This window comes from Bubalus bubalis, chromosome 5 (assembly GCF_019923935.1).
Source record: "Bubalus bubalis isolate 160015118507 breed Murrah chromosome 5, NDDB_SH_1, whole genome shotgun sequence".
In the NCBI taxonomy this organism is placed as follows: domain Eukaryota; kingdom Metazoa; phylum Chordata; class Mammalia; order Artiodactyla; family Bovidae; genus Bubalus; species Bubalus bubalis.
Window position 1 is genome coordinate 97,703,737 of NC_059161.1, and position 25,824 is coordinate 97,729,560.

At 44.2% G+C, this 25,824-nt stretch overlaps 1 protein-coding gene across 9 annotated transcripts in view; it reads left to right on the forward strand.

Annotated features, from left to right (window-relative positions):
- Positions 1-25,824, forward strand: part of TENM4 (teneurin transmembrane protein 4) — a 1,425,092-nt gene that overhangs the window by 1,208,290 nt on the left and 190,978 nt on the right. For all 9 annotated transcript variants that reach the window (XM_044944048.2, XM_045165964.1, XM_045165965.1 and 6 more), the window contains 2 exons: positions 6,345-6,559; positions 8,200-8,410. In XM_044944048.2, coding sequence (XP_044799983.2) covers positions 6,345-6,559; positions 8,200-8,410 — 426 coding nt within the window. The remainder of the gene's footprint in view (positions 1-6,344; positions 6,560-8,199; positions 8,411-25,824) is intronic.

A 25,824-nucleotide genomic window follows, 5' to 3' on the forward strand; every position in this document is an offset into this window, starting at 1 on the left:
CTTGGCCAGAGTCACACTGCCAGTGGAATTTGGGACGTGGCCCAGGTCTGTGGTCCACAGGGCTCTTGCTGTCTCCATAAGTTGCCCTACCTGACTCACCTCATAGTTATAAGACCTTGAAGGAGATGTGAATAAGGAACCCCATTGTACAATGAGACACAGATGTTTCTGTATTAATGATGGAAGTGGTGGTGACATTTGGGGTTTGGCATTCTTGAATGGGACATCCATAGACCCATTTTTTGAATTTCTTAGGGGTCTTTCTAACATGCCACCAACTTATTGGTAAATTCTGTCACTGTCAGCCAGGAGTGGCAGACCCACAAGAACTGGTACCAGCGAGGAGGTCTGAGCTCATGAGCCAGGCTGGTTGTCATTCTAGGGAATGTGACCATCCCTTCTCATGTGACCACTTTTTTTTTTTTCTGGTGTTACCCTAGTCAGCAAAGTGGTTACAGCTGCCCCCAGCCTTCACTGCCTTTCCTCTTATCTCAACTAACTTTGGGTCATGGCTTCGGAGCTTCCCTGTCCTTTTAAGAGTTTTTCTTCTAGTGATCAGTGTGGTTAACAGAGTAGCATATGGCTAGTCACAGCAGTTATTCATGACCTCTGAATGGTCTTGAAGTCCAAAATCAACTCTTGACCAATGACCATTTTTAAGGAAACTGAGGGCGTTTCCACAGAGCCAAATCAGAACCTCTGCCTGCTATTTTGATGGGCAAAGCCAGTCTTCTCCTTTATAAAGATTTTAAGACTTAAGACATTGAATAACTTACACTCGCTTTGCACCTTAATAGGATATGGAGGGAGCATGGATGGGGTCATGGGAAGAACTCTGGGTTAGGAATCTAGAACCCTGAGTTCAAGTTCAGCTGCTGCCACTCGTGATGCCCTTAAGCAAATCCCTTGAAAGACTTTCTCGGCTTCATATTCCTCCTCATTAAAAGGAGATTACATCTCTAAAGTCCATTCTAATTCACAAGCTCTACATGTGAAATTAGTAATAGCATCATCACATGATTAACCAGATTCTTCTTTAGAAGTTTTTTCAGGTTGGCTCTGTCCATGGTCCTGCCTGTTGCCTTGTGATTCCCATGTCAGCTTACAATGTCAGATGCCATACGTGAATACGTAAATGACAACTGTCTTTAGATTAGTATCAACCAATGCAGATTTAAGATATGTGTAACCCTCAAAGATCTCATTTAGAAAAATGTGAGTTTTCTGTATGATCTCTATCACACTTTCTTTAAACAGGACCTGGGTCTATCTAAAATCTCCCACTCTAATGAAATTAGTTTGCGGATTGCTTGGATTTTGCTTTGTTTTTCCTAAGGAGCAGGAGGTGCAGATAAGAGATAAAATTGCACCAGTTTATTGGTTTACTCTCATTGGAATATTTTTGCTTAAAGGGATTATCTGTCATTACTAATGCAATTGGAAATCCTGTTTACAAACCCCCAAAATGCAGTGTGATGCTGTAAAGTGGTCAGCGTCAAAAGCAATTACTGTGATAAAAAAATACATCCGTCTGGAGAAACAGAGGACAAAGCTTCCCAGAGTTTATGTGAAACTGTCACAGGGTTCTTAATTTCCTTTGCCTTGGTCAAAGCAGTGTCTACTTGGTTTATGTTTTTAACTGTGATGTTAAAAATCTAGTTCCTTAGACATATCTCAAGGGGGAAAGCTTCTAACCCTGATGTGAGCACACATTTCCTGTCCTTTCTGAGGGTATCAGAGAAGAGAGCTGATTCCAGAATGAAGAGTAGAGCCGCATTGCACAGTGATAGGGGAAGCAGTGTGGTAGGAAGAGGACAGATGGGCCATGGAGCCAGACAGTCCAGGGTTTGCGTCCTGGTCCAGCCATTTATTGGCTCTGCCACTCCATTTCCTTTGGCTTTAGTTTCCTCATCTGTGGAACAAGGATGGCTCATACCTTTCTTTCCAAAGACTGGTTATGAGGAAGTATTCAATAAATGTGAGTTCCTTTTCTTCTTATTCATTTAAATCCCAAGCCATTCCATGTCTGTCATTAGAAATCTCAGAATTCCAGACTAACTAATATTCTTTCCTCAAAGATTCTACAGAGTTTGGGGCATTCTTGAATATTTTTAAAGGGTGTGTATTTTTTAATTATACAAATGAAGTATATGATGAACCCAGTATTTTAAAGGCTCATCATGTCTCTGAGAATAACATCAAACTGCAATGTATTCTGTACTTTCAAAGTGGCAATAACCATTCCAGAGCTGTCATGGGATGGAAACCAAATACAGCAGCTTTCCAAAGTAAAACCACAAGAACTTATGTTATGCATTAATGGAGAAAGGGGGAAAAGCATTGAATAAACAAGCATTTCTGATGGTTTAATTGGTGGGCTAGGTTAGCATTTTCTTCTTTCTGCAATGAAATCAAAATTGCCCATCAGTTTGAACCATGCAAATTGCTACATACAGGCTCAGCTGGGCTCTCAGCTTATTTTGATAACCAAATAAATTTCAAACAGTTGCTAAGGAAACTAAAGAATTCTTTGTGCGAGTTATTGCATTGAAAAGAACCAAAAAAGGTAGAGGGACGGGGAGAATGTTCGTTGATTAGGAATTTAGACCCCATATGGATAAATCTCAGTTCAAGAAAATAAAGACTGTGAATTTGGGAAGTGCATGGGATCTTAGTTCTTCCAACTCTCCCTTATTTTTGACTGAGCTAGCCAATCATTTCAGCAATTTGTTGAGAAAATTCTTTTAGACACGATTGTTTATTTCCAGAACATTGCTCTGGGAAGCCTGAATCTGTATGTCTTTGTAAAGAAAAGGACGGTTACCAGTAGAATCAGTAGAATCTGCCTTGTGAAGCTTGTGCTGTCGGGGGTCCCTAATTCTGAGTTAAGCTCTTTGTATTTTGTTAAGCCTCTGGGGCACTCACTCATTGTATAGTGTCCTTAGGAATGTTTTGAGATACTGTTTCCCTTTAACTTTGGGGTCTATGTGTGGATCCTAGTTCATAAAAACTGTCAATTTTTTGTATCCCAGGATGGCAGAAAGTGCTCCAGTGGGCCTTGGATCTTCCTGGTCTAGCCTTGGTATCTAGCCTTCTAGGACTGTGAATTAAATCAGATCTTTACTCTTAAAGAGGGTTAATGCACTCTGCTACCATTGAAAAGACCTTTGAAGAGTTTTAATTAATAATTTATCAATTTGATGTTCTGAGAAGCCATATTCTAATAAATAAAGAGGCACCCCAAATGGCTTCATCTCTGAATGGTTTCTTTCGCATTCTGAGCCTCAATATATACATTTTAATAATGTGAGGATTAAGTGTACCAATATATGTAAAAATGCCCAGTACATAGTTGGAATTTAATGAATGATAGATAATACCATTAGTACTGCTACCTCTATCTTTACTGCTATTGCTACTACTGATATTTGTTATTATTATTGTGTTCCAGAATGTAGGTACGGATAAAAAGGTTATATACACAGGACTTTTCACCTCCACCTGCCTCTACCCTCCGCCCCCTCTCCCTACTCCACCACTGGTGGGTATTGCCATGTCGTAGAATATTTTCTATCCTGGTGCTCACATACTGGTGCTCAGAATTAAGACTGAAGACTCTTAGGTTATAAGATCTGGAGAGAGAAAGACAGTAAGGGTTTCTGAAAGACAGAAAAGGATGAAGGTGGTTTCACTGACTTAGCCAGTGTCACGCCTCTTTCCCTCCAGCCACAGGTACTCGGCAGGCTCCAGGTTCCTCCTCCTAGAAACTTTCATCTCATCCCTAGTCAATGTGGGGACCACTGGGAACTGATGGGAAAGAATGATAAAGGTTAAATTCCAAGATGGGCACGGTCTTTCCCCTCTCAAATTTTTCCTTAAAAGACTAGGGCCATGGCCCCTTCCCTTAGGATCTGGACAGGGTGACTTCTAGGACAAGCCTCACTTTTGAACCTAAGCTCCAGATCCAAGCTCCATTATAGAAACTGCATGAAAATAAGCTCAAGACTCCTAATTCCTAATTCTTTCAGCCAAGAAAGTCAGGGTCCTGGTGGGGTGCTGTGCCCTAGACCAGAATTTACTGTTTTTATATCATGGTATACACACCAAATATAAATTTTGTAATTTTTTTTGGTTCCCATTTTGGCCAGCTTTTGCGAAATAGTTGAGTGCTAGAAAAGACTATTCCCTTTTTGCCACTCCTCTGGGGGTAAGAGCCAATTTATGTATGCCTCTTGGGCCTGCAGACCTCTGGAGAGTCTCTGGACTTGACCTCTGCCCTGTGAAACTAAAAGCTTGGCTAATTCAATAGCTGTCTCTGAAAAACATGCTCACTGGAGGGGAAATGAACACTACAGGGCTCTCCAACAGCATGCCAAAAAGTGGGAGAAGTTTTCATTATTTATTCTCAGACATAGGAATTATTTGAATGCAGACAATTCTCAAATCCCATCAGCTCTGACTCCCACCCACTCACAAAGGAGATGAGGTCTTGGAATTAGAAGTCTCCGGCTTATTTTTATGCAGTTTCTGGGAGTAAAAAGCTCAGAACTCATCCTGCTTTTGTGCCATAACTCCCTCTTAGTTCTGCTTCCCTAACAGAATTATAGGCTGAAAGGTAAACTGTTTTTCTACCTGGACTATAAAAGGATTGTGGAATTAGGAACCCCAAAGTCAGATAAGGAAGAATGTGAAAATGATTCTCTTCCATCTTAATGCTTTGTGAATTTGGCTTCTGTCTTCGAACTTTGAACCATAGTGTCGTGGTTTGCATGTGTCTGCATTTTCAAGGTAAAAGTCTGGGGCACATTCCTTCCATAAAGGAATTAAATGCAAGCTCTTTCCCATGCTAATGACAGAATACTAGTGGTACTTTTATTGAGAGTGTGCGTTTTAACTTTTCTGTTGGCATATTTTTAATTAAAATAACATTTAACGGTTTGAAGCTAAAAACCTGATGTTTCTGCCTAGGAGTTTATAAGGGAATGATAACATATGGAGAAGTTTAACATATAAATTGAATTTTATTATTTAAAACAGTAAAATATTTTATGACTACAACGATGCCCTGCCAAGCTCCATTTCAGCATCAAATGTGCTTTGTAAGGAATCTTACAAAGCTGGGGGAGGAAAAAAAGACACTTTAATTTCTTATTCCCCAAATGCTTTTTATAAAAAGTTCCCACAAATGTGTTTTCTTTACAGATGGATTCTTGGTCTTGAAAGTGCCTCTTCCAGCATCTCTAGCAACACAACAAACCTTGAAACTAGGATGCCCAGGGGGTGCTTTCTGATGACAAATAAGATGGAGCCTGTTGACTTGATTTTGGCTTGTTCGTGTCCTAAGGGTGGTCTTCTAATGCCCCTGTTCTCTCCTCCCGCCCCCTGCCAACTCCTCGGAGGGCCGATGTCTGGCAGGAAGTTAGGGTTTATATTTTTCACTTGTGAGTGTGTTTAATTACTATGTAGAGGAAGTTTGATAAGCAGCCTTCCTTCCTGGAACTTGAGGTGCCCCCAGAAAGCTGTCACTCTCCTGATTGGTGACAGAATTGGGCGAGAGATCTTATTCTCAACCAGCCCCCACTCCTGTAGCCTGCAGGGTTGGCAGCCTGAGTTGAAATCCAAGTATGTCAAAAGTTTTGTGCCTAAACTTGAGAAATCTCCCCAGCTTTACCCACCTTCAGCACAATGATACTCATTGCCCTACATCCCAGACAAAGAAGCATTTTTCAGAAGTGTTTTCTCTGTTCAGATGTACCCTCTTCCTCATCCACCCCCATCCTTACCCCTGCTCCCAATACAACCCCTCATCCACATGTCTGAGCCCCAGAATTGGTCTCTCAGATCCTAGTGAACTTGAAAAATACCTGACTCCGCTCAGGTCATGCTTCCCACTGCCAGGGAAACCATTCTAAGTTGAAAAATTAACAGCACCTCATTCCCTCTATCTTTTCTTTTTTAGCATGCATGCTTTTACACACACGTGGGTGCTCAGACACGCAGAGTTATTCTCATGTGACTGCAAGTGATTATTTTTAGGATCAAAATATATCTTAACAAGCTCTAGAATTATGCAGTAAACAGATGGCCCTTGGAGAGGACCCATTCTGCTTTGGAAGAATGCATATTTTTAGCAGAACAATTTGAGCGTCGTTGGGGAAAAAAAAGTTCTGGACATACTAACTCCTCAATGGGGGAGTCTAGGGCAGGGAGTGGGCTGGCCCTGGAATGTTGCAGGGAAGAGGTGGGAGGCAGAGGAGAGCCCTGCTCCTTCAGATACTCTGATCCCTGGTTCCACTTGTGGCTAATGGTGATGTTTTTGTCTTCCCTTCCCTGTGTCTTGGTAGGAAAGCCCAGTAGTTTCTTTCCAGAGGACAGTTTTATAGACTCTGGAGAAATCGACGTGGGGAGACGGGCTTCCCAGAAGATTCCTCCTGGCACTTTCTGGAGATCTCAGGTGTTCATAGACCATCCTGTGCATCTGAAATTCAATGTATCTCTGGGAAAGGCGGCTCTGGTTGGCATTTATGGCAGAAAGGGCCTTCCTCCATCACACACACAGGTAAACCAGAACCCTATGTACCCTTCTCCTCTCCAGGGCTCCCACCTCAAATCTTAACCAAAGTCAAGAAACCTGATGCTGAAACCTGGATCCCTGAGCTTGGAGGGAGTTTCACATATTTTATAGTCCATTCATCCATTTGCCCTCTCTCAGACCCTGCCTTTCAGATGAGTAGGGCTGTATCCTTGGAGCTTTTTAAGAGGAAGGAATTCTAGGGAATCTCTCAATAGCCTTTTTACTAGTACCCAGTCTCCTAAGTTAAATTATCCAGGAAATGCAATCCAGAGAGCACAGCATGCACATTGGAGTCAAACGGACCTGGGTTTGAATCCTCTCGTTATCAGCTGTGTAACCTCGAGCCTGTAACATCCTCTTGGAACAAGTTTCCTAGTCTAGCAGATGCCGATAACAATGCCCACTGCTCAGGGCTGCTGTAAACAGTGGAGGACCACATCTAGAAGACAGCTAGTGCAGGACCTGGCTCAGAATAAAGATTCCTCTCCTCATCTCTTGCATCCCTTCTCTCCTTCAGGGTTTCACATTTGCCCGGACACAGGTGCACCAGAAAAACTTTAAAACTCAAGCAGGATGACTGACACTTTGCCAGTCATGATGGGTGACAAGCAGACTTGTGTGAGGTCCTCCCTGCCATGGGCTTGGAGTAACATGAGTCACAGGCATCCGTCAGACATTCCCTGGCCAAATGTAGCCTTTGTGACCCCCAGCAGGTACTTAATTTCTAGGTAAAAGCTAGATAGAGACATTTGCTAAGGATGGAGTTGCAGAATAGTAGAGAGAGCCTGGACCCCTAATTTCTTTATTTACTGGTCCTGGGTTTCCTGTCCCTAGACATTGTCACATGAGACAGGATAAATACCCTTTTTTTTTTTTTTTTTTCCTTAAAAGATAGATAGGTAGACAGTTGCTTGGTTTGCTCGCCAGTAGGACTTCACCACCTACCTGTTGTTAGCACCACGTGACTATCTTCCCTCGAGTTTCTCATGCCAGCGGCTTGGATCAATTGGAAATTGTATTATTTGACACAGCATGTAATTATTGATGGAGTTTTGTGCTAATCCAGTTTAGTTCCCCTAAAACCGCTCCCTGAAACTGGAGCACTGAGAAAGGATCGTTGACAAAGGGAAGATAGATACAAATCAAATTTTCCTTTGCACTTGACTGACATTTAAGGCACACCCAGTGAGTGCTCTGGGCCCCATCCTAGATCCCCAGGATTCCCTTCCGCCATCCCCTGCGTGGAGTTGGAGGAGTTCAGTCATAAAGTGACTGGGTTTCTAGTCACGTGCCCATCAGAAAAGCATAGCTAAAAAAAAAAAAAAAAAGCATGGCTGTCCTGATTGATGTAGAGGTGTAGAGTCAGCCAGAGGAAGACTCTCCACACCCCCAATTACAGCCAACCTGCACTTAAAAATAATCTACTAATTCTGCTGCCCTCACCAGTGGATCAGGAGATTCCCACCTTGCAAAATGGGGTCTGGGAAGGAGTTGGAGTGGGTTGGTCAACCTCCACATCGTTTTGGCCTCTCTTGTTTTCCTGCGTCCTCCCTGGGAGAAGCCTGAAGAACTTAGAATGGTGGTAAAGCAGGTCCACTGCTAATTATGCTCTCTTTGTGCTTCAGTTTGACTTTGTGGAGCTGCTGGATGGAAGGAGGCTCCTGACCCAGGAGGCACGGAGCCTGGAGGGACCCCAGCGCCAGTCTCGGGGAGCCGTCCCCCCTTCTAGCCACGAGACCGGCTTCATCCAGTATTTGGAGTCAGGAATCTGGCACCTGGCTTTCTATAATGACGGGAAGGAGTCTGAAGTGGTTTCCTTTCTCACTACTGCCATCGGTAAGGAACCTCCACCGCTCTGGGGCACGTGGGGTATTGTCTCTCTGGATGAGGGGACAGCGGGGGTCTTAGGGGTTGAAGCTTGACAGCGGGATGTATACTGTCCAGGACTGCAGAGGCCAGCTGGATCCAGCATGAGGCCATCTGGACCAGGCTTGCTGAACAAAGGGTAGGAGTGAGATGCGGGGAAATGAAGGGAGTGGCAGGAGGAGCTGTAAGGCCGTGCGGGTGCCCAGTACTGCTGCCCACCACCTTTCTCTTTGGTCTGTGGCCTGGTGTGCAGACCAGCTGCTTCAGTTAAACACCCAAGGGTGAAACTGACAAGGAGACAGGAATTCTTGTCACTTCCCTCCAACACCTGTATCCGTCCTCATAATCTATCTTGGTTCAAATCACTGATGTATTATTTGGATTTTTTTTTATGTGTGATTTTGTTTGCTTGATTATTTTGCTTTTAGAGCCAATAACCCCTGGCAGATGAGAAAAAAAAAAAGGTAGATAAAGGCTTGGAGAGAGGGTGGGAATAGCCGTGCAAAGGGCTGGATAAACAGTGTGCTCAGTCAGATGGGGTTTCTGTTGAGAACTGAGATACTGAGATGCCCTGCACTCTGGTGGACAGTGAGCCCCCATGATTTGAGTGAGCTCTCAGCCCCGTCATGTCCCTTGCAGTGGAAGAGCTCTTGTTCAGAGCGAGCCCCTTGGCCACCCCAAAAGCCTGGGGGTGTCCTAGGAGCCTGACATCCTGTTTTAAAGCATTTCTCTTCTGTACCCACATGCTGCAAAGAATTTGTCTCCTCCTCAAACCACCATGATGTGATGTAGGATACGATGGTCTCTGGTTCAGGTCAGAAAACATTTTATCTGAGTTCATATAGAAGCTCACTGACACAGCCTGGAGATAAAAATCCCCTACAGGAAAATAAAACTTCCAGAAGACAAAACTCTGCTAACCAGAACGCTTGGTGTTGCATTTTCTGCTGAATGAAAACTTCCGTGAAGTTTTGAGTTCTCTTCAAAGCTCTCAGTCCTTGGCTGAGAGTCTATCTGATATGGGAAATGGAATTTGAATAAAAATCTCCAAATCTGGTCCTTAGTCCCTAAAACTCTTGCAAGACCCTGGTACTTCCATCTTAACAGCAGTAGCACTTTCAGGCCATTTTCCTCTTACTTGCAATTTTGCCCTTAGCATCAAGGCAGTGAATACCTTCCCATTAAATACAGTGAACAATGTATAAGATTCGACTGTGACTGCAGGCTCAACATTCTACCCTCTTGGCAAAACGAGGGAAGTGGGGCTGTGTTGCGTGAGCCCTGGGGTAAGAAATAAGACTTTGTGCTGTCCTTGTTTTCCCACGTGTCTGCCCTAGCTGCTGGTCGCTGGGTACCCTGAGGGCAGGGACTTGGACGTAATCTTCTCCTTGCCCCAGCCCTCGGCCCAGCCCACACGGCGTCACTCAGTGCATGAGGGAGTTGGGGTGGGCTTCCCTCAGGCCCCCATTGGTAGTTGCCCAGTTTTGGCAGCTGCTGTGTTGTCGGTTTCCTCCGTTAATGCCTTCTTTTGAGGTGAAGTGGAAACTGTGCTCACTTCTGAATCCCCACCACTAATTTGTGTTTTCAGTTCAGTTCAGTTCAGTCGCTCAGTCGTTTCCGACTCTTTGCGACCCCATGAATCGCAGCACACCAGGCCTCCCTGTCCATCACCAACTCCCGGAGTTCACTCAGACTCACGTCCATCGCGTCAGTGATGCCATCCAGCCAGTTTTGGCCCTGCACAAATTCCAGCTCCTGGTTCCCTGAGGTTCTGGAATTTGGAGGCTCCAGCCTGGTGGTTAGTGGTGACCCAAAGCCTCTCAGCACCCCTTTCCCCATCATGGGAGAGTTGGTCGTGGTCAGCCGTGGTCCTCACCATCAATTAGGCTGACGCTGGGCAGGGTCTCCCCGGCTCCAGACCCTGTTTCTTTTCTCTTTCTGGACTCGGTAGCTTCAGATCAGAGACATGATTTTCAAGTCATTAGTGGTCCCTGAGTTATGGCTTCATAGTCTCATAGCCTGATTCCTCTTAGGCGCAGCATCATGCTTGCTCAGAACTAAGGTCTCCTCCAATCAGGATTCTATATTTTTAATAACTGAGCACAAATATGAAAGGATATTAATACAAACCCCAAAGAAAACTACTTTTAATTAGGAAGTGCCTCTCAGAGAAATAAAATGTCATACAGGTAGGTACCTTTGCCAACTCTTGGCTTGTCAGAGCTTGCTGACCTCTTTTGCCATAATTAAGGAGACGGTCCTGCTTTTCCCTCTGGTTCTCCCATTCTCACCTAAATGATGAAATTTCTTCACCTTCCTTAACCCTGTGATGCCTTTCAGAGCAGATAGGTGGTACCATGCTTCTCAGAGTTTTGTGGAACCACCTGGCGTCTTGTTAAAATGCAGATTCTGCTTCAGTCAGTCTGGGTGGATGTTTAAAGTCTGCCTTTTATTGTTGTTTAATTGAAGTATAATTGCTTTACAGTGCTGTGTTAGTTTCTACTGTACAACAAAGTGCATCCCCTGCCTGTACACATAGATCCTCTCCCTCCTGAGCCTCCTCCCACCCCACCCCACCCCACCCATCTCAGTCGTCGCAGGGCAGCGCGCTGAGCTCCCTGTGTCACACAGCAGGGTCCCACCAGCGATCTGTTTTACACATGGCAGTGTATCTATGTCACTGCTACTCTCTCACTCTGTCCCACGCTCCCCTCCCCCATACTGTGTCTACATGTCCTTTTTCTATGTCTGTGTCTCTGTTTCTGCTCTGGAAATAGGTCTGTATGTGATAAGTTGCGTCAGTCGTGTCTGACTCTGTGACTGTATGGACTCTCCCCCACCAGGCTCCTCTGTCCATAGGGATTTTTCAGGCAAGAATACTGGAGTGGGTTGCCATGCCCTCCTCCAGCGAATCTCCCTGACGCAAGGATCAAACCCACATCTCTTATGTCTCCTGCATTGGCAGGTGGGTTCTTTATCACTAGCGCCATCTGGGAGGTCCTGGCAATAGATGCATCTGCACGTTTTTCTAGATTCCACCTATATGCGTTAATATATGATACTTGTTTTTCTCTTTCTACCTTACCTCACTCTGTATGACTGACTCTAGGTCCATTCACATCTCTACAGATGACCCAACTTTGTTCTTTTTGTGGCTGGGTAATACTCCATTGTGTATATATAGCACATCTTCTGTATCCATTCCTCTGTGGATGGACATTTGTGTTGCTTCCATGTCCTGCCTGTTGTAAATGGTGCTGCGATAAGCATTGGGGTGCAGTGCCCAGTGAGATCCTGCTCATCTGTGGCCCACATTTTGAGTAACAAGGGGTTACAGTATCTCATGGAGGGGGTCTCAAATATTGTTGTGCAAAGCAGACACCTGGGAAGTGAGTCTAAAATTCAGATTCCTGGGCCTTCCCCTAGTAGGCTTGAGGCAGAGCCCAGATGATCCTGATTCTGGTGGGCAGTCTGTCAACTTAGCTATGAAAACAAATACCTCCTGAGCTCTGCTTTCTCTTCCTTCCTTCTCCCACTGATCCATGTTAGCTCTGCGAACGTAGTCTGTCACGTCGCTTCTCTGAGCCTCATCTTCCTTGTCTAGAAAGGGAAATAGTATAGTGCTTGGCGGTCCCCGCTGTGACGATTGGAGAGAGTGAATATACAGTGCCCAGTCCAGGCGTCCATGCATGGACGTGGTTAACGTTCTCTCCCCTGCTGCTTTCCCAGTCCACCTTTCTCTTGCTGCCTTGCTGACTTGTCTGTCTTCCTTCAAGCTACAGTGATTGTTTAATGAATACCTTTTCTTACTTTAATGCAGAAACAGACTGACCCCGATGTTGCTATTAATCCCTCTCTCCCTGAGAGTCCCTGGCATTGAGGCTCTGCTGTCTGTGGTCGTTACCTGTGGGCCATGAGTTGTAATTTGTCTTGGCAGCTTAATTAAAAGTTTAGGTCTTGTTTTAGTGAAGTCATTATGGTCCCAGTATACAATTGTAACTCTCAGGTTTGCTTAACACACAGTCTGGAAAACGACCCTCCCTTCATTACATGCTGAAGTGCAGAGCTAGAATTTAAGAAGATTTGAGATGTCAGAATCCAGAGTATTTATATCTGTTTGTAATTAAGTAGCGGGAGAAATAATTGTGTTTAATTTAACAAATGGCTGTATTGTGTACGTTTTTGCTTTTCCCTCCATTTAATGCAATCCAGCTGATGATTTTATATTAGTTTATCTTTTGCCTTGAAAAAATTCTAAAAGCACTTTACAAATTGTGTATACAAATGTATACATATGGAGACACGCTGTTGACAGAGCCCCCTGTGAACTGGATGTGTTTCTGTCTCTCACACACACACAGGCACACAAACCACCGACACCAAGCAAGTTTTATAATAAGACATGGCAGCTGTTTTCAGAAAGACTTGGCCTTTCCCTACATGCAGAGATGGATAATTTGAAGGCAATGTTTCTGCTCCTGTCTGGGGATAGGTAACCTTGCTGACCCCAAGTATTGAATGAAGTAGGAGGATTATTTTTTGTTGTTTAGTCGATAAGTCGTGTCTAACTGTTTGCGAACCCATGGACTGTAGCCTGCCAGGCTCCTCTGTTCATGGGATTTCCCAGGCAAGAATACTGGAGTGGGTCGTCACTTCCTTCTCCAGGGGATCTTCCTGACCCAGGGATCAAACCCATATCTCTTGCATCTTCAGTATTGTCAGGCAGATTTTTTACCACTGAGCCACCTGCTAAGCCCAGGGGAATTATACCAGTAGCTATAATTCACCATTACCATTTACACAGGACTTGAAATACTTTCTTGAAGCCCTGCAGTAACTCCATAAGGTGATTATTTTTATTTTCACCCCCTATTGTAGATGAGGGAGTTGAGATTCAGGCATGTTAAGAGGAAAGCTAGGACTTGAATTTATATCTGTCTCACTCCACAGCGCATGATCTTCCTTCTTTAGCCATATGCCTCTTTTCCAAGATCAAGCCCCCTTTTTTGGATATTACACTTTTTTTCTATCTGTTCATTCAATAGACATTTAGAGAACGCCTACTGTGTTTTGGGGACCATGCTTAGCTTTTTTCTGTATGTGAGAAAGAACCTCACGAGAACTTTAGACAATTTGCCTTTTGATCTCACCTTTACAAATGAAGAAATTGAACCTCAGAGAATTTGATTGACTTGCCCAAAGTTATTAAGGGCAGAGTCAGGATGGAAACTTGGTCTCCAAATCCTGTTTTCTCTCCATGATGCCAGAGTGTCTTACTATTTGCTCTGATGCTATTAAATATTTTATTTCTATTTGTATTATATGGAATATAATTTCCCCTTTATTAACTCCCCTCCCCTTTATATAACTTTCCCTTTATTATTTATAACTTCCCCTTATTAATATAAGTATGCATCTTAAATCAACACAGGAAGCTTTCTTGAAAAGTCATTAAAAAGACAATGGAAAAAAATCTCACAACATCCAAAACTTAAAAAATAAAAACACCTCCATATGCATTGCTTGCAGCAATGTCCTGTCCCAAGACAGGACAAGTCAGTGTTGCAGTGCTTCAGGTCTCCAGAGAGCATCTTATCTTTTCATTTTGGTTGATGCTGAAGCATAAGAGGACAGATCACCCTGATGTTGTGACAGTATGAGCCAAGTGGAAAAATAACAGAGCTGCCCAACAGTGGATTAAGAAACCCAGAGAAAAGAAATGAGAATCACTGTTAGACACTATGCTGCTGCTGCTAAGTCACTTCAGTCGTGTCCAACTCTGTATGACCCCACAGACGGCAGCCCACCAGGCTCCCCCGTCCCTGGGATTCTCCAGGCAAGAACACTGGAGTGGGTTGCCATTTCCTTCTCCAATGCATGAAAGTGAAAAATGAAAGTGAAGTCGTTCAGTCGTGTCCGACTCTTCACAGCCCCATGGACTGCAGCCCACCATGCTCCTCCACCCATGGGATTTTCCAGGCAAGAGTACTGGAGTGGGGTGCCATTGCCTTCTCCGGTTAGACAATATAATTTATGAGACACATGCCCTGGTCTTCCTGGTCTGAGGACATTCATGCTTATTAAAGAGGAGAGTCCTTTTGTTCAGGCCCAGGCAGCTGCTGTAAGTTAACCTATTCTGTGTCCAGGACTAGAAGCAAATGTCGCCCCCACTTCCTCCCTCCCTCTTTCCTGCCTTCCTTTCTTCATCTAGCAGTGATTGCATTCCCAAATGATCATGCGCTTTCCCAAGGTGGAGATACAGAGCAAGTATGAAGCAGACCTGGTGCTTGCCTTTGACATCCTCACAGGCTAGTTAGTGAGGCTGAGCAGAAGGCGAAGCTGCCTACATACTGGGTTGGCCAGAAAATTTGTCCAGGTTTTTCTGGAAGATGATATGGAAAACCCGAACGAACTTTTCGGCCAACCTAGTACCTGAGGAGGAGGGAAAAAGACTTGGTTCAGTCTCTTTACAGCATCCTAGGCAGCAAGGACTTTCTTATTAAGAAGAGCTTCAGAGCCCTTTGCATGACGCCTTCAGCAGGCTGGCCGGGAGGTCCAGAGTGGTTGCAGGCAGATCTGGACACTACAGCTGTTCATGTTCTCATTTGACCAGCATTTGCTGGTTTGTCTTTGACATGCCATGTCCTGAGCAGGCATTGGTGTCCATGGTGTATTAAATAGCCATGCTTCTTACCCTCTGGAGTTTACAGACCTGCTTGAGACAGTGTGATGTAGACTCTTAAGTTTCATTTCAACCATCCAATATACATCTAAATATATAATTTGTTTTTGTTGTTTAGTCGCCAAGTCATGTTCGACTCCTTGTGACCCCACAGACTGTAGCCCGCCAGGTTCCTCTGTCCACGGGATTTCCCAGGCAAGAATACTGGGGTGGGTTGCCATTTGTAAATGGTAAACATTCACTGTGGTACAGAAGAGAAGAGAGTGCCCTAGGGAAACAAATAAGGGACCTCATTGAGATGGCTGCAGCAGGGGTGGAAAGTTGTTTAGATAAAGGTTTGGGGAGAAAATAGACCCAGCAGAGGGGAAAGCATGTGCAGAGGCCCTGGGACAGACACGAGCCGGGAGTTCAAGGAACTGTGATATGGTCACACATGGGATGTGGATCAGAGGGCTGAGTGGTATCAGGTAAGCTTGGAGAGATACTGCAGCCAGGTTGTATGGGCTTAAACACAGCATGTGAAGTTTCATTTTGTTTTGTATTTTAATTGATCCTGACAGTAAAACTCCCATGGACGGAGGAGCCTGGTAGGCTGCAGTCCATGGGGTCACAAAGAGTCAGATATGACTGAAGCGACTTAGCAGCAGCAGCAGCAGCCAACAGTAGTGGGAAACCATTGTGGAATTTTGAGCTGGAGTGACCTACTTTGATCTACATACTGGAAAGTTTCTCAAGCTGTAGAACTGGGAATCCAGTTAGGAGGCTGTGTCCGAGGTCTCAGCAGAGGCTCAGGCTGGTCTGGGCCAGGACAGAGGGCCTTGGAAATGGAGATAAATGAATCCTTTTGAGTCGTTTACCTGCTCTTAGAGATTATTGGCAGACCCCAGATGGTAGGATACTGTCTCCTAAGAGAAAAGACTAAGGCAAGAAGAGAAAAGGGTTTAGGAATGGTCTGTTTTAGGAGTGGACAGCCAGGAGAGCCAACCAGTCCATCCTAAAGGAAATCAGTCCTGACTATTCCTCGGAAGGACTGATGCTGAAGCTGAAGCTCCAACACTTTGGCCACCTGATGCATATAGCCACCTCACTGGAAAAGACCCTGATTCTGGGAAAGATCGAGGGAAGAAAGAGAAGGGGACAACAGAAGATGAGATGGTTGGATAGCATCACTGATTCAATGGACATGAGTTTGAGCAAATTCTGGGAGATAATGAATGACAGGGAAGCCTGGTGTGCTACAGTCCATGGGGTTGCAGAGTCAGTCATGACGTACTCTGAACAACAACAACAACATTTTAGGCGTGAAGACAGGCAGCTGAGGAAAAGTGACTGGGAGAAACAGTGCGGTGAGGGCCAACAGAAAGAACTTAGATATTTCCAGGCTCCTGCATGTCAGCATTTCAGCCTTCTTCCTCCACCCAGAGTCTCCATTTCACTTTTGGTTTATGCTTCTACCACTTTGGGATACAGCTGGCAGAGCCTCCACAAACCTCTTCTTTATCTAAATCATACTTTTTAAAGGTAAGAAAACCAAGGCTTGGAGAAGTCACACGACTTGTCCCGGGTCACACAGCCACCAAGGGGCCAAGCCAAGATCATAATGACAGCAGTCTGTTGACTGAGCCCTGACTCCATGCCAGGAGCTGTACAGGATGCAGTCTCAGTTCCCAAACACCCTGGAAGTCAGAGGACATGCGTTTTCACATTATAGATAAAGAAACCGAAGCTCAGAGATCTGATGCTATTTGCCAAGATCTCATAAGTAGGAAATAGAGCTGGGTTAGCAAGCCAGAGCCCATGCTCTTTCTCTTACATTTTAGCAACCAGGTTTCTGGTGTGCGATGACGTCTGTGTGTGTCCTTATACACTCTCATAGTCAGAGAACCATCGAGGTAGCTGGGGTCTTAGAGATCATGGCCTTCGCATCTCCTAGGCTCACAGGGTGCCTGCAGTGGGCTTACTGTCCAAGGCTACAGGGTTCTCATCTGCCTGGTCCTGAAAAATATCCTGATACTGTGCTCACTCCTGCTGAGGGAACCCCACTCCCACCCCCATTCAGGTGGGGTTTTCAATAGAAAATATTTTAGCAGCGACGGTTTGATTTTTATATAACAGATGATTAATTTTTGTGTTCTGAGAGCTCTCCTTTCCCTCATTTGATGAAGGCAGCTGCTCCTCCCCATATCGCCAGCTGGCTTTACCATTACAGAGCAGTGGCCTTAAGAGGGTTCTTACACCTGGTAGCCTATCCTTTCACTTTTCGGAACGGCTGATAGGTGGGACATGATTAAATGCATGGCCTCCTGCTCTGTGGCACCCTCTGAGAAATAGCCCCCAACCAGGTCGACTAGACTTGGCATTGGTGTTAAATAGCTGAGGTTGTCACTGTGGCTGGAGAGACAGTGTGGTCCAGAAAAAGGGTAGAGGCTTTGGAGTGAAACAGACCTGGGTTTGAGTTCTGACTGCACTATCTATGAGCTGTCAGATGCTGGGTACATCTGAGCCTCACCTGTTGTTAGTAATAAAACCCACTTTAGAGAGTCTGACGGTGACATGAAGCTGGGTGATTCATGACAAATTCTCAGCACGTTTTTAAGTGTCTCTTAATTATTCAATATTTGTTGAACCTCAACTTGGTTAAGTGCTGGAGACTCATCAGTGAACAAAACAGAAGCTTTAGCCTCGAAGAGCCTGTAGTCCCCTGGGAGACCTGACCCTCTCATAAATAATTCCAACAGAATGTGGTCTGTGCGAATGGTAACCATCTCTGCTCAATGACAGACGTGGTCACTGTGGACCAGGCAGAAAACGACCACTGTTAGCTTTTAGAGATGAGAGGAGAGAGCCATTGAGCAGTGACTCACAGGACATGGAGCCAGGTCTTCTGAATCCAATCTGGAGACTTCTGGAGCCCAGATGTGGGCACAGGTCCCTGAACAAGGCAGACCCTCACCAGAGGGCCACTGAGTACCAAGTGAAAGGTCAAAGGTCACAGATACTTCTTGCCACCTAGAGCCTTCTTCTGTGGACATTAACTTCTGAACAGCTTGAAGGAAAGAAGGCACATCTGCCAGTTCAGGGCACTGCTAGGCACTTGACTGAAGAATGTTCTTTCTGTTTGGGGAAATTCATGCATTTCATGGCTGCTGGATTCAGTAAAAGAAAGTGAAAGTCGCTCAGTCGTGTCCGACTCTTTGCAACCCCATGGACTATAGCAACTCTGAAATGGGTTCAAGTCTGCAGCCTTTCTGTGCCGGACCTTATTGCAGCTCAAAAATGGAAATGCGGGTTCCAGAACATTCCAATGCATTAACTGTTATTTCATTTTTTGAATAATTTTTAAATTTTTGGTTGCACTGCATCTTCATTGCTGCATGGACTTTCTCTAGTTGCTGCAAGTGGGGGCTACTCTTTCTTGAGATGCTTGGGCTTCTTATTTCTGTGGTCTCTCTTGTTGCAGAGCACAGGGTCTAGGTGTACGGGCTTCAGTAGTTGGGGCTCATAGGCTTAGTTGCTCCTAGACATGCAGAATCTTCCCAGGCCAGGGATCAAACCCATGTCATCTACATTGGCAGGCAGATTCTTACCCACTGTACCACCAGGGATGTCTAACCTGTTACTTGCTCTGATTAGTTCTGTCTTCTGATTCAGTAGTGAAAGTGAAAGTGAAGTCGCTCAGTCGTCTCCGACTCTTTGTGACCCCATAGACTGTAGCCTACCAGGCTCCTCTGTCCATGGGATTTTCCAGGCAATAGTACTGGAGTGGATTGCCATTTCCTTCCAAGGGGATCTTCCCAACCCAGGGCTTGAACCCTGGTCTCCCGCATTGTAGACAGATGCTTTACCATCTGAGCCAACAGGGAAGTCCCTGATTCAGTAGGAAGCCTCTCAAATGTCACATTCTAGATTCAGGTTTTGTCAGTCTTTACAAATTCCTTCCTGCCTCTCTGAAACTATTTGGCAAAATTCATGTTAACAGCTACTGTTTATCCACAGCATAGTATATCAAAGTATCATCCTGGATGTTTTAGATACACTGTTTCAGTCTCTTTACAACAGGTATTTGTAAAAAATGCAAAGTAGGTATTTTTTTCTCCAGAGAAAAGTGGGATTCATCGTGTTTAGATGACTAGGCATAAGTTTCATACCCAGTCAGCGAAAGAGTGAGGGTTTGAATCCAGGTCTCTCTGGCTGCAGTGCCTCCCCTTTTCCTCTTGTTCTTTGTCACTCAGGCCCTTGTTGTGAGAGGGCCTGGTGTATGCACTGGAGGTGGGTAGAGGGCATGGATGTGATGGTGCCTGGAGCCTTGAAAATGAGTTCAGGCCCAACCTAGCAAGAACTTTTTAGACCGGTTTGAAAGTCTGGTTTTTGAAGGCAGTGAGAAGCACGAGATAGTTTGTAAGCAAAGATGTAACTTAATCTGTGCCATGGAGCCATCTCTGTGGTGGTGGTATATACAAATGGGTTACTTTCTCAGGCTAAAAGTAGGGAGACCAATTGGAAGACTGTTTCAGTATCCAGTACAGTTAGATGAGAGAGGAGGGCCTGCATTGGGCCAAATGCCTCTGTATTATATAAAAGAAAGGATATATTAAGGGACATTATGGGCTGGAAGAAACACAAGCTGGAATCAAGATTCCCGGGAGAAATATCAATAACCTCAGATATGCAGATGACACCACCCTTATGGCATAAAGTGAAGAGGAACTCAAAAGCATCTTGATGAAAGTGAAAGAGGAGATGAAAAAGTTGGCTTAAAACTTAACATTCAGAAAATGAAGATCATGGCATCTGGTCCTATCACTTCATGGGAAATAGATGGGGAAACAGTGGAAACAGTGTCAGACTTTTTTTGGGGGGGGGGCTCCAAAATCACTGCAGATGGTGACTGCAGCCATGAAATTAAAAGACACTTACTCCTTGGAAGAAAAGTTATGACCAACCTAGAGAGCATATTGAAAAGCAGAGACATTACTTTGCCAACAAAGGTTCGTCTAGTCAAGGCTATGGTTTTTCCTGTGGTCATGTATGGATGTGAGAGTTGGACTGTGAAGAAAGCTGAGCGCCAAAGAATTGATGTTTTTGAACTGTGGTGTTGGAGAAGACTCTTGAGAGTCCCTTGGACTGCAAGGAGATCCATTCTGAAGGAGATCAGCCCTGGGATTTCTTTGGAGGGACTGATGCTAAAGCTGAAACTCCAGTACTTTGGCCACCTCATGCGAAGAGTTGACTCATTGGAAAAGACTCTGATGCTGGGAGGGATTGGGGGCAGGAGGAGAAGAGGACAACAGAGGATGAGATGGCTGGATGGCGTCACTGACTCGATGGATGTGAGTCTGAACTCCGGGAGTTGGTGATGGACAGGGAGGCGTGGCGTGCTGATTCATGGGGTCGCAAAGAGTTGGACACGACTGAGCGACTGAACTGAACTGAACTGATGGACTAGTTTTCTTAACTACTTTACTGTCAGGGAGAGGCAGGAAGTGTCAGCCTTGGAGAATAGGTACCTAGTGATACCGTCAGTTAAATTAGGAAATAAAAAGAGGATGTGAGCTTGTTGGGAGAAGAAGTGGGAACATGGTCAGTGCACAGTAGATTGGAGCTGCTCATAGAATTTCCAAGTGGGGGTCAGTTTGCAGTTGGCCAGTGGTCAGATAAATAGGCGTTGACTTGGGGCACCCCTGACCCAGAAACAGGGACCCCACAGGTGCCTTGGTGTGGATATGAGAAGGCAGAGGCCTGAGAAGGGAGTTTAGCATGGACCCCAACACTGAGCGGGTGGGCGGCGGAGATAGACGCAGAGATCTGCCTTTGAGAAAAGTTGGGGAGCTGATGACAGCAAACCGGTCCCTTGGGGGTCACTGGGAACTTCAGTGGGAGCGTTTCCACCCCCGTGCAGGTAGAAGCAGGGTCACCGCGAGTTCAGGAGCGAGCGAGCGGCGTGGAGGAGAAACGACCTCTTGTAGACAGAGCGGGGAAGGAGACGGATGGGAGTAACCTGAGGAGGAGGCAGGTTCAAGGCAAGGTTTTCAGAAGGCGGGGGCAGCCCTGCACGTGCTGTCAGCTGCGGGAAAGGAGCCAGGGGAGAAGGTGAGAGGCCCAGGAGAGAGGGGAGACGATGAAGGAAGGAAGCGGGCAGGAGACACCGAACGGACTGCAGATGCACAAGGCTCATCCGAGGACCGGCGGAGACACGCCTCTTCCAGTGAGAAGGCGAGGGCCGTGAAGACGAGACAAGGCTGAAGGTGGAGCGGAGTGGAGGGCAGGGCGGGAAGCCCTCTCTGGTCTGCACTGAGTGTTCCATTCCATGCCAACGCAGCCTCACGGTGGCACTGCATCAAATCAGCTATATTGTATCACAGAGCAGGAACGAGGGGGAAACGTGGCTTAGTGGTTGAGATCCGATCTGAAGCCAGACAGCCTTGCTTGCATCCACATTTAGCAGTGTGACCCTGGGCAGGATTCATAACCCATCAGTGCCTCAGTTTCCTTATCTGAAAAACGGTGATAATATTAATACCCACTAATACTCTCAGAAGAAACAATATTTGTTAAATACCAAGAACAGGGTGCGCTTCATTATCCATGCTATACAAGGGTATGTCATTGTTATTGGCAATAATAGTCACTAATAGTTTTCAGCGCTTACAGGGTTCTGGGAGGGAGCTATGTGTGGTACATGCATTATCTAACTTAAATTTTGTGACAATCCCAGGGAAGCAGGAGAAATTATTTGCTTTACATAGATGAAGAAATAAGGTCCAGAGAAGTTGCCCACAGTCACACAGGAGTAAGGGCAGGGCGAGGGTTTGAATCTAGAACAATCAGACTCCAAATCTACACTCTTTCTGCACAGGCTTCTCTACACTTTCCTTGGGTCCCATTTCCTGTGGCAACAAGTAAGCAGCGGAGGCTCCGCTCAAAGGACACTGCAGCGTGTGTGTGTTGTTAGGTCTTAGTGTTCGTCTGGGCCAAATAGTTTGCACCTAAGTCTCTCTCCTGAGGGAAGGAGCTCTCTTTTCTTCACAATCAAGCACAGGTTTAAGTGAATGCAAATCTAACAGAGGTTTGGGAGGGTTTCTTGCTGCTTAAACAGAGCAGAGGAACTTCTGTTGAAATGACAGGACTGTGAGTGTTATATGAAGGGTTATAAAAAAAAGTGCAGGCCAGAAACCTCTGAACATCTGGTTTCACTTTGAGTAGCTGCTTGTTCATGCCTTTATCTGAGCGGCATTCGTGTTCAGGGCTAATAGAAGCACAGTTTGTTTCATTCCTGGTTCACATTACATGTCAGCCACATTTTTTATTTTCATTTGTGTCATAGGCCAAGGAATCCATGCACGAGTGCAAGGAATAGGCGGTATATTTTAGAAAAGTGAGAAAAAGTCCTCAGCACTACGGTGACATTTTTCACAAATAGAGTTTGAGTTTTCTCAACCCTATAAATGCAAGCTATTCCTTAGGAAGCTTTCATTTGGGAAATTGTACCACTATGTCTCTGTCTTTTAAATGACTAAGGGGGAAAGTGAATCTCTCTGAAGTTTTCATAGGTGCCAGGTAGTACACTAAGCATAGTTTATTTACATTAACTCATTTTAATTCCCATAACCCACCTGTCGGTTGGACTGCAAGAAGATCCAACTAGTCAATCCTAAAGGAAATCAGTCCTAAACATTGGAAGGACTGATGCTAAAGCTGAAACTCCAATACTTTGGCCACCTTATGTGAAGAACTGACTCACTGGAAAAGCCCCTGATGCTGGGAAGGATTGAAGGTTCGAGGAGAAGGGGACGACAGAATGAGATGGTTGGATGGCATCACCGACTCAGTGGACATGAGTCTGAGTAAACTCCGGGAGCTGGTGATAGACAGGGAAGCCTGGCGTGCTGCAGTCCATGGGGTCACAAAGAGTTGAACACGACTGAGCAACTGAACTGAACTGAACCCACCTGTGCTATCAGAGTCATTATCCCCATTTTGCAGATGAGGCAGCGGATTGCGTTCAAGGTCACCTAGAATCAGAGCAAAGATTCAGATCCACGTATATCTCATTCACACTTATTTTGCAAATTTCCAACACTTTTTGAATACACTGTGCTGAGGTTTGCCTTTTGTGTTCAATAAATGATAAAAACGCCCCTGATCACAATACTAAGTCATAATGATATTAAAAAAAGAAAGACAAAAAAAAAATACTTAGTGTAATAAAGAACATCGATTTCACATCAAAAGTCAGTGCTTCCTTATTAAATATTAGACAGATTCCTTTTAAAGCTAGTAATAAGGGCATATTTATCAGCATTATTTTAGAAGTTCTGGCTTAAGTGACATAACACATGAAACAGAAAAAAGAGACAAAGACAAAGCTATCATTTGTAAAGGATGTGTTTGTGTTCCTGGAGAATACAAGAACATCAATCAAAAAACTAATAAGAATTCAGAGTTTGTAACTGGGGTACAAAAAAGCTTTTCAAAAGTCAATAGATTTCCCATATACTTGCCATAACCAGTTATGAAATATAATGAAAAATGTCCCAGTCAAAAAAAAATCAATAAAAATTAAAACATCACCTTAATGAGAATAATATGCGACCTATGTGACAAAAACTGTGAAATTCTATTGAGGGCTATAAAACAGGACATGAATAATTAGGAAATATAACATGTTCCTACATGAGAAGGTGAACTACTCTAAATACGTCAATTTATAGGCTTAATGAAATGCCAACCAGAATCCTAAAGGGAATTTGGGAGATTTGATTGAAGGGTTTAAGACTTCACCTGGAATAAAAAACAGATGAGAGTATGAAAGAGATTCCAAAAAGAATAATGAAAGGGCACTCATCTTTAGAGATATTAACATGCCCTAAATCTGAAATAAAAGATCTTAAGAGTCGAGCAGATTTGTGAAATAAAATTGCCTAGAAATAGTACCAGTTATATGTAAAATTTTAGTGTGTGAGGAAAAAAAAACAACTGCAAATTAATGGAGAAGGAAATGCTTGGTCAATTCATGTTGTTGGAATAACTTTAAAAAATATATCATTTTCAACCAGAGGCTACCAAGTGGCATTTAGAGGGATGGACATGCTCAGTAGACCCAGAATAAGATTTTTATCCTGCAGTGTTGGCTCAGGATTTAAAATTTGGATGATTTCCTGTGAAACTATAGGTTTATGGCTCACCTTGAAAAGTTAGAAGGCCAAAACTCCTGCAGGAACAAGCCTCTGCCCCTCAAATACTGTCTTTCCACCCCAGTCTCCACTTATCCCCTCTTTCTCTTCTGCCTGACCTGCTTTACTTCTTTAACTTACCTGCCTGGACCCTGGGAGGAGTTTGAGTTTTTACCCTCTGATTCAGACTTCATCTCATACCATATGCCAAAATAAATTCCAGATGGATTAAAGAGGTAAATATTTAAAAGTCAAACTCAAAGAGGGTAAAACCCAATATTTGCATATCTCTGGCTTAAGAAGGACTTTTAAGCTTAAAAAGTCAGTGAAGAAATCACAAAGGAAAAAGACTAGCAAATGTTCACATAAAAATGTAAAACTTCTATATGTGTTATAAGACATCGATATAAGAAGAAAAATGGTAGAATGGGGAAATACTTGCAGTAAAAATGAGAGACCAAGGAAGAGTTAATATATATACACTAAGGTGCATATGCTATGAAAAAATTATGACTTCATAGATACATGGCTAAAACTCCTGTAGGAAAGCTTCCAAAAATATATGTTGGATTGTCCAGATAGTTCTCTTGGGTTTTTCTATAATATGGTCGAGAAAAACCCAAATGAACTTTTTGGCCACCCAGTAGTATACTATCAACATATGTGAAATATTTTTAACCTAATTAGTAATCTAAAAAGGGCAAATTAAAATAATTTTGCATCTTTTTTATCTAATAAATTAGGAAATCCCCCAAATAAGTTAATACCCAACCCCAAAGGGACTGCAATGAAACTGTGCCCACTTATATTACTACCTGCATGGTAAATCAGTACAACCCTTTGGAAAAGCATATTGACATTTTGTATTAAATCATAAAAATAGTCCTATTTTCAACTTCTGAGAGTCTTTCTTAGAAGACTAGGGAAAAAACGGCTTTCTTGTCTCAGCACTGCTTACAATTGTGACAATTTAGGAGAAAATCCAATGTCTAATAATAAGAAAACATATAAGAAAATTATGCAGTATTCACTTAATATTATTCAGCCATTAAAAATTATCAAGACTATGAAACATGGGGAAATGCTTGTAATTTTCAGCCCCACAAATTAGACATGGAAGTTATGTTTACAAAATGAACACATATATTGGTAATAGTGCAGTTTGGCTAATCCTGGTAGCTCAGTCTGCCTGCAGTGCAGGAGACCTAGGTTCAATTCCTGGGTTGGGATGATCCACTGGAGAAGAAAAAGGCAACCCACTCCATTACTCTTGCTAGGAAAATCCCATGGACGGAGGAGCCTGGCTGGCTACAGCCCATGGAGTTCCAAGAGTCAGACACGACTTAGTGACTAAACCACCACCACCACAGTTTAGCGGCAGAATTTGGACTTGAACTCAAGTCTTTCAACACTGAGACCACAGCTATTGCCACCTGCCTACTTCCTGATTTGGAACCAACACAGTAACAGTTCAATTGCTCAGTCCTGTCCGACTCTGTGACCCCATGGGCTGCAGCATGCCAGGCCTC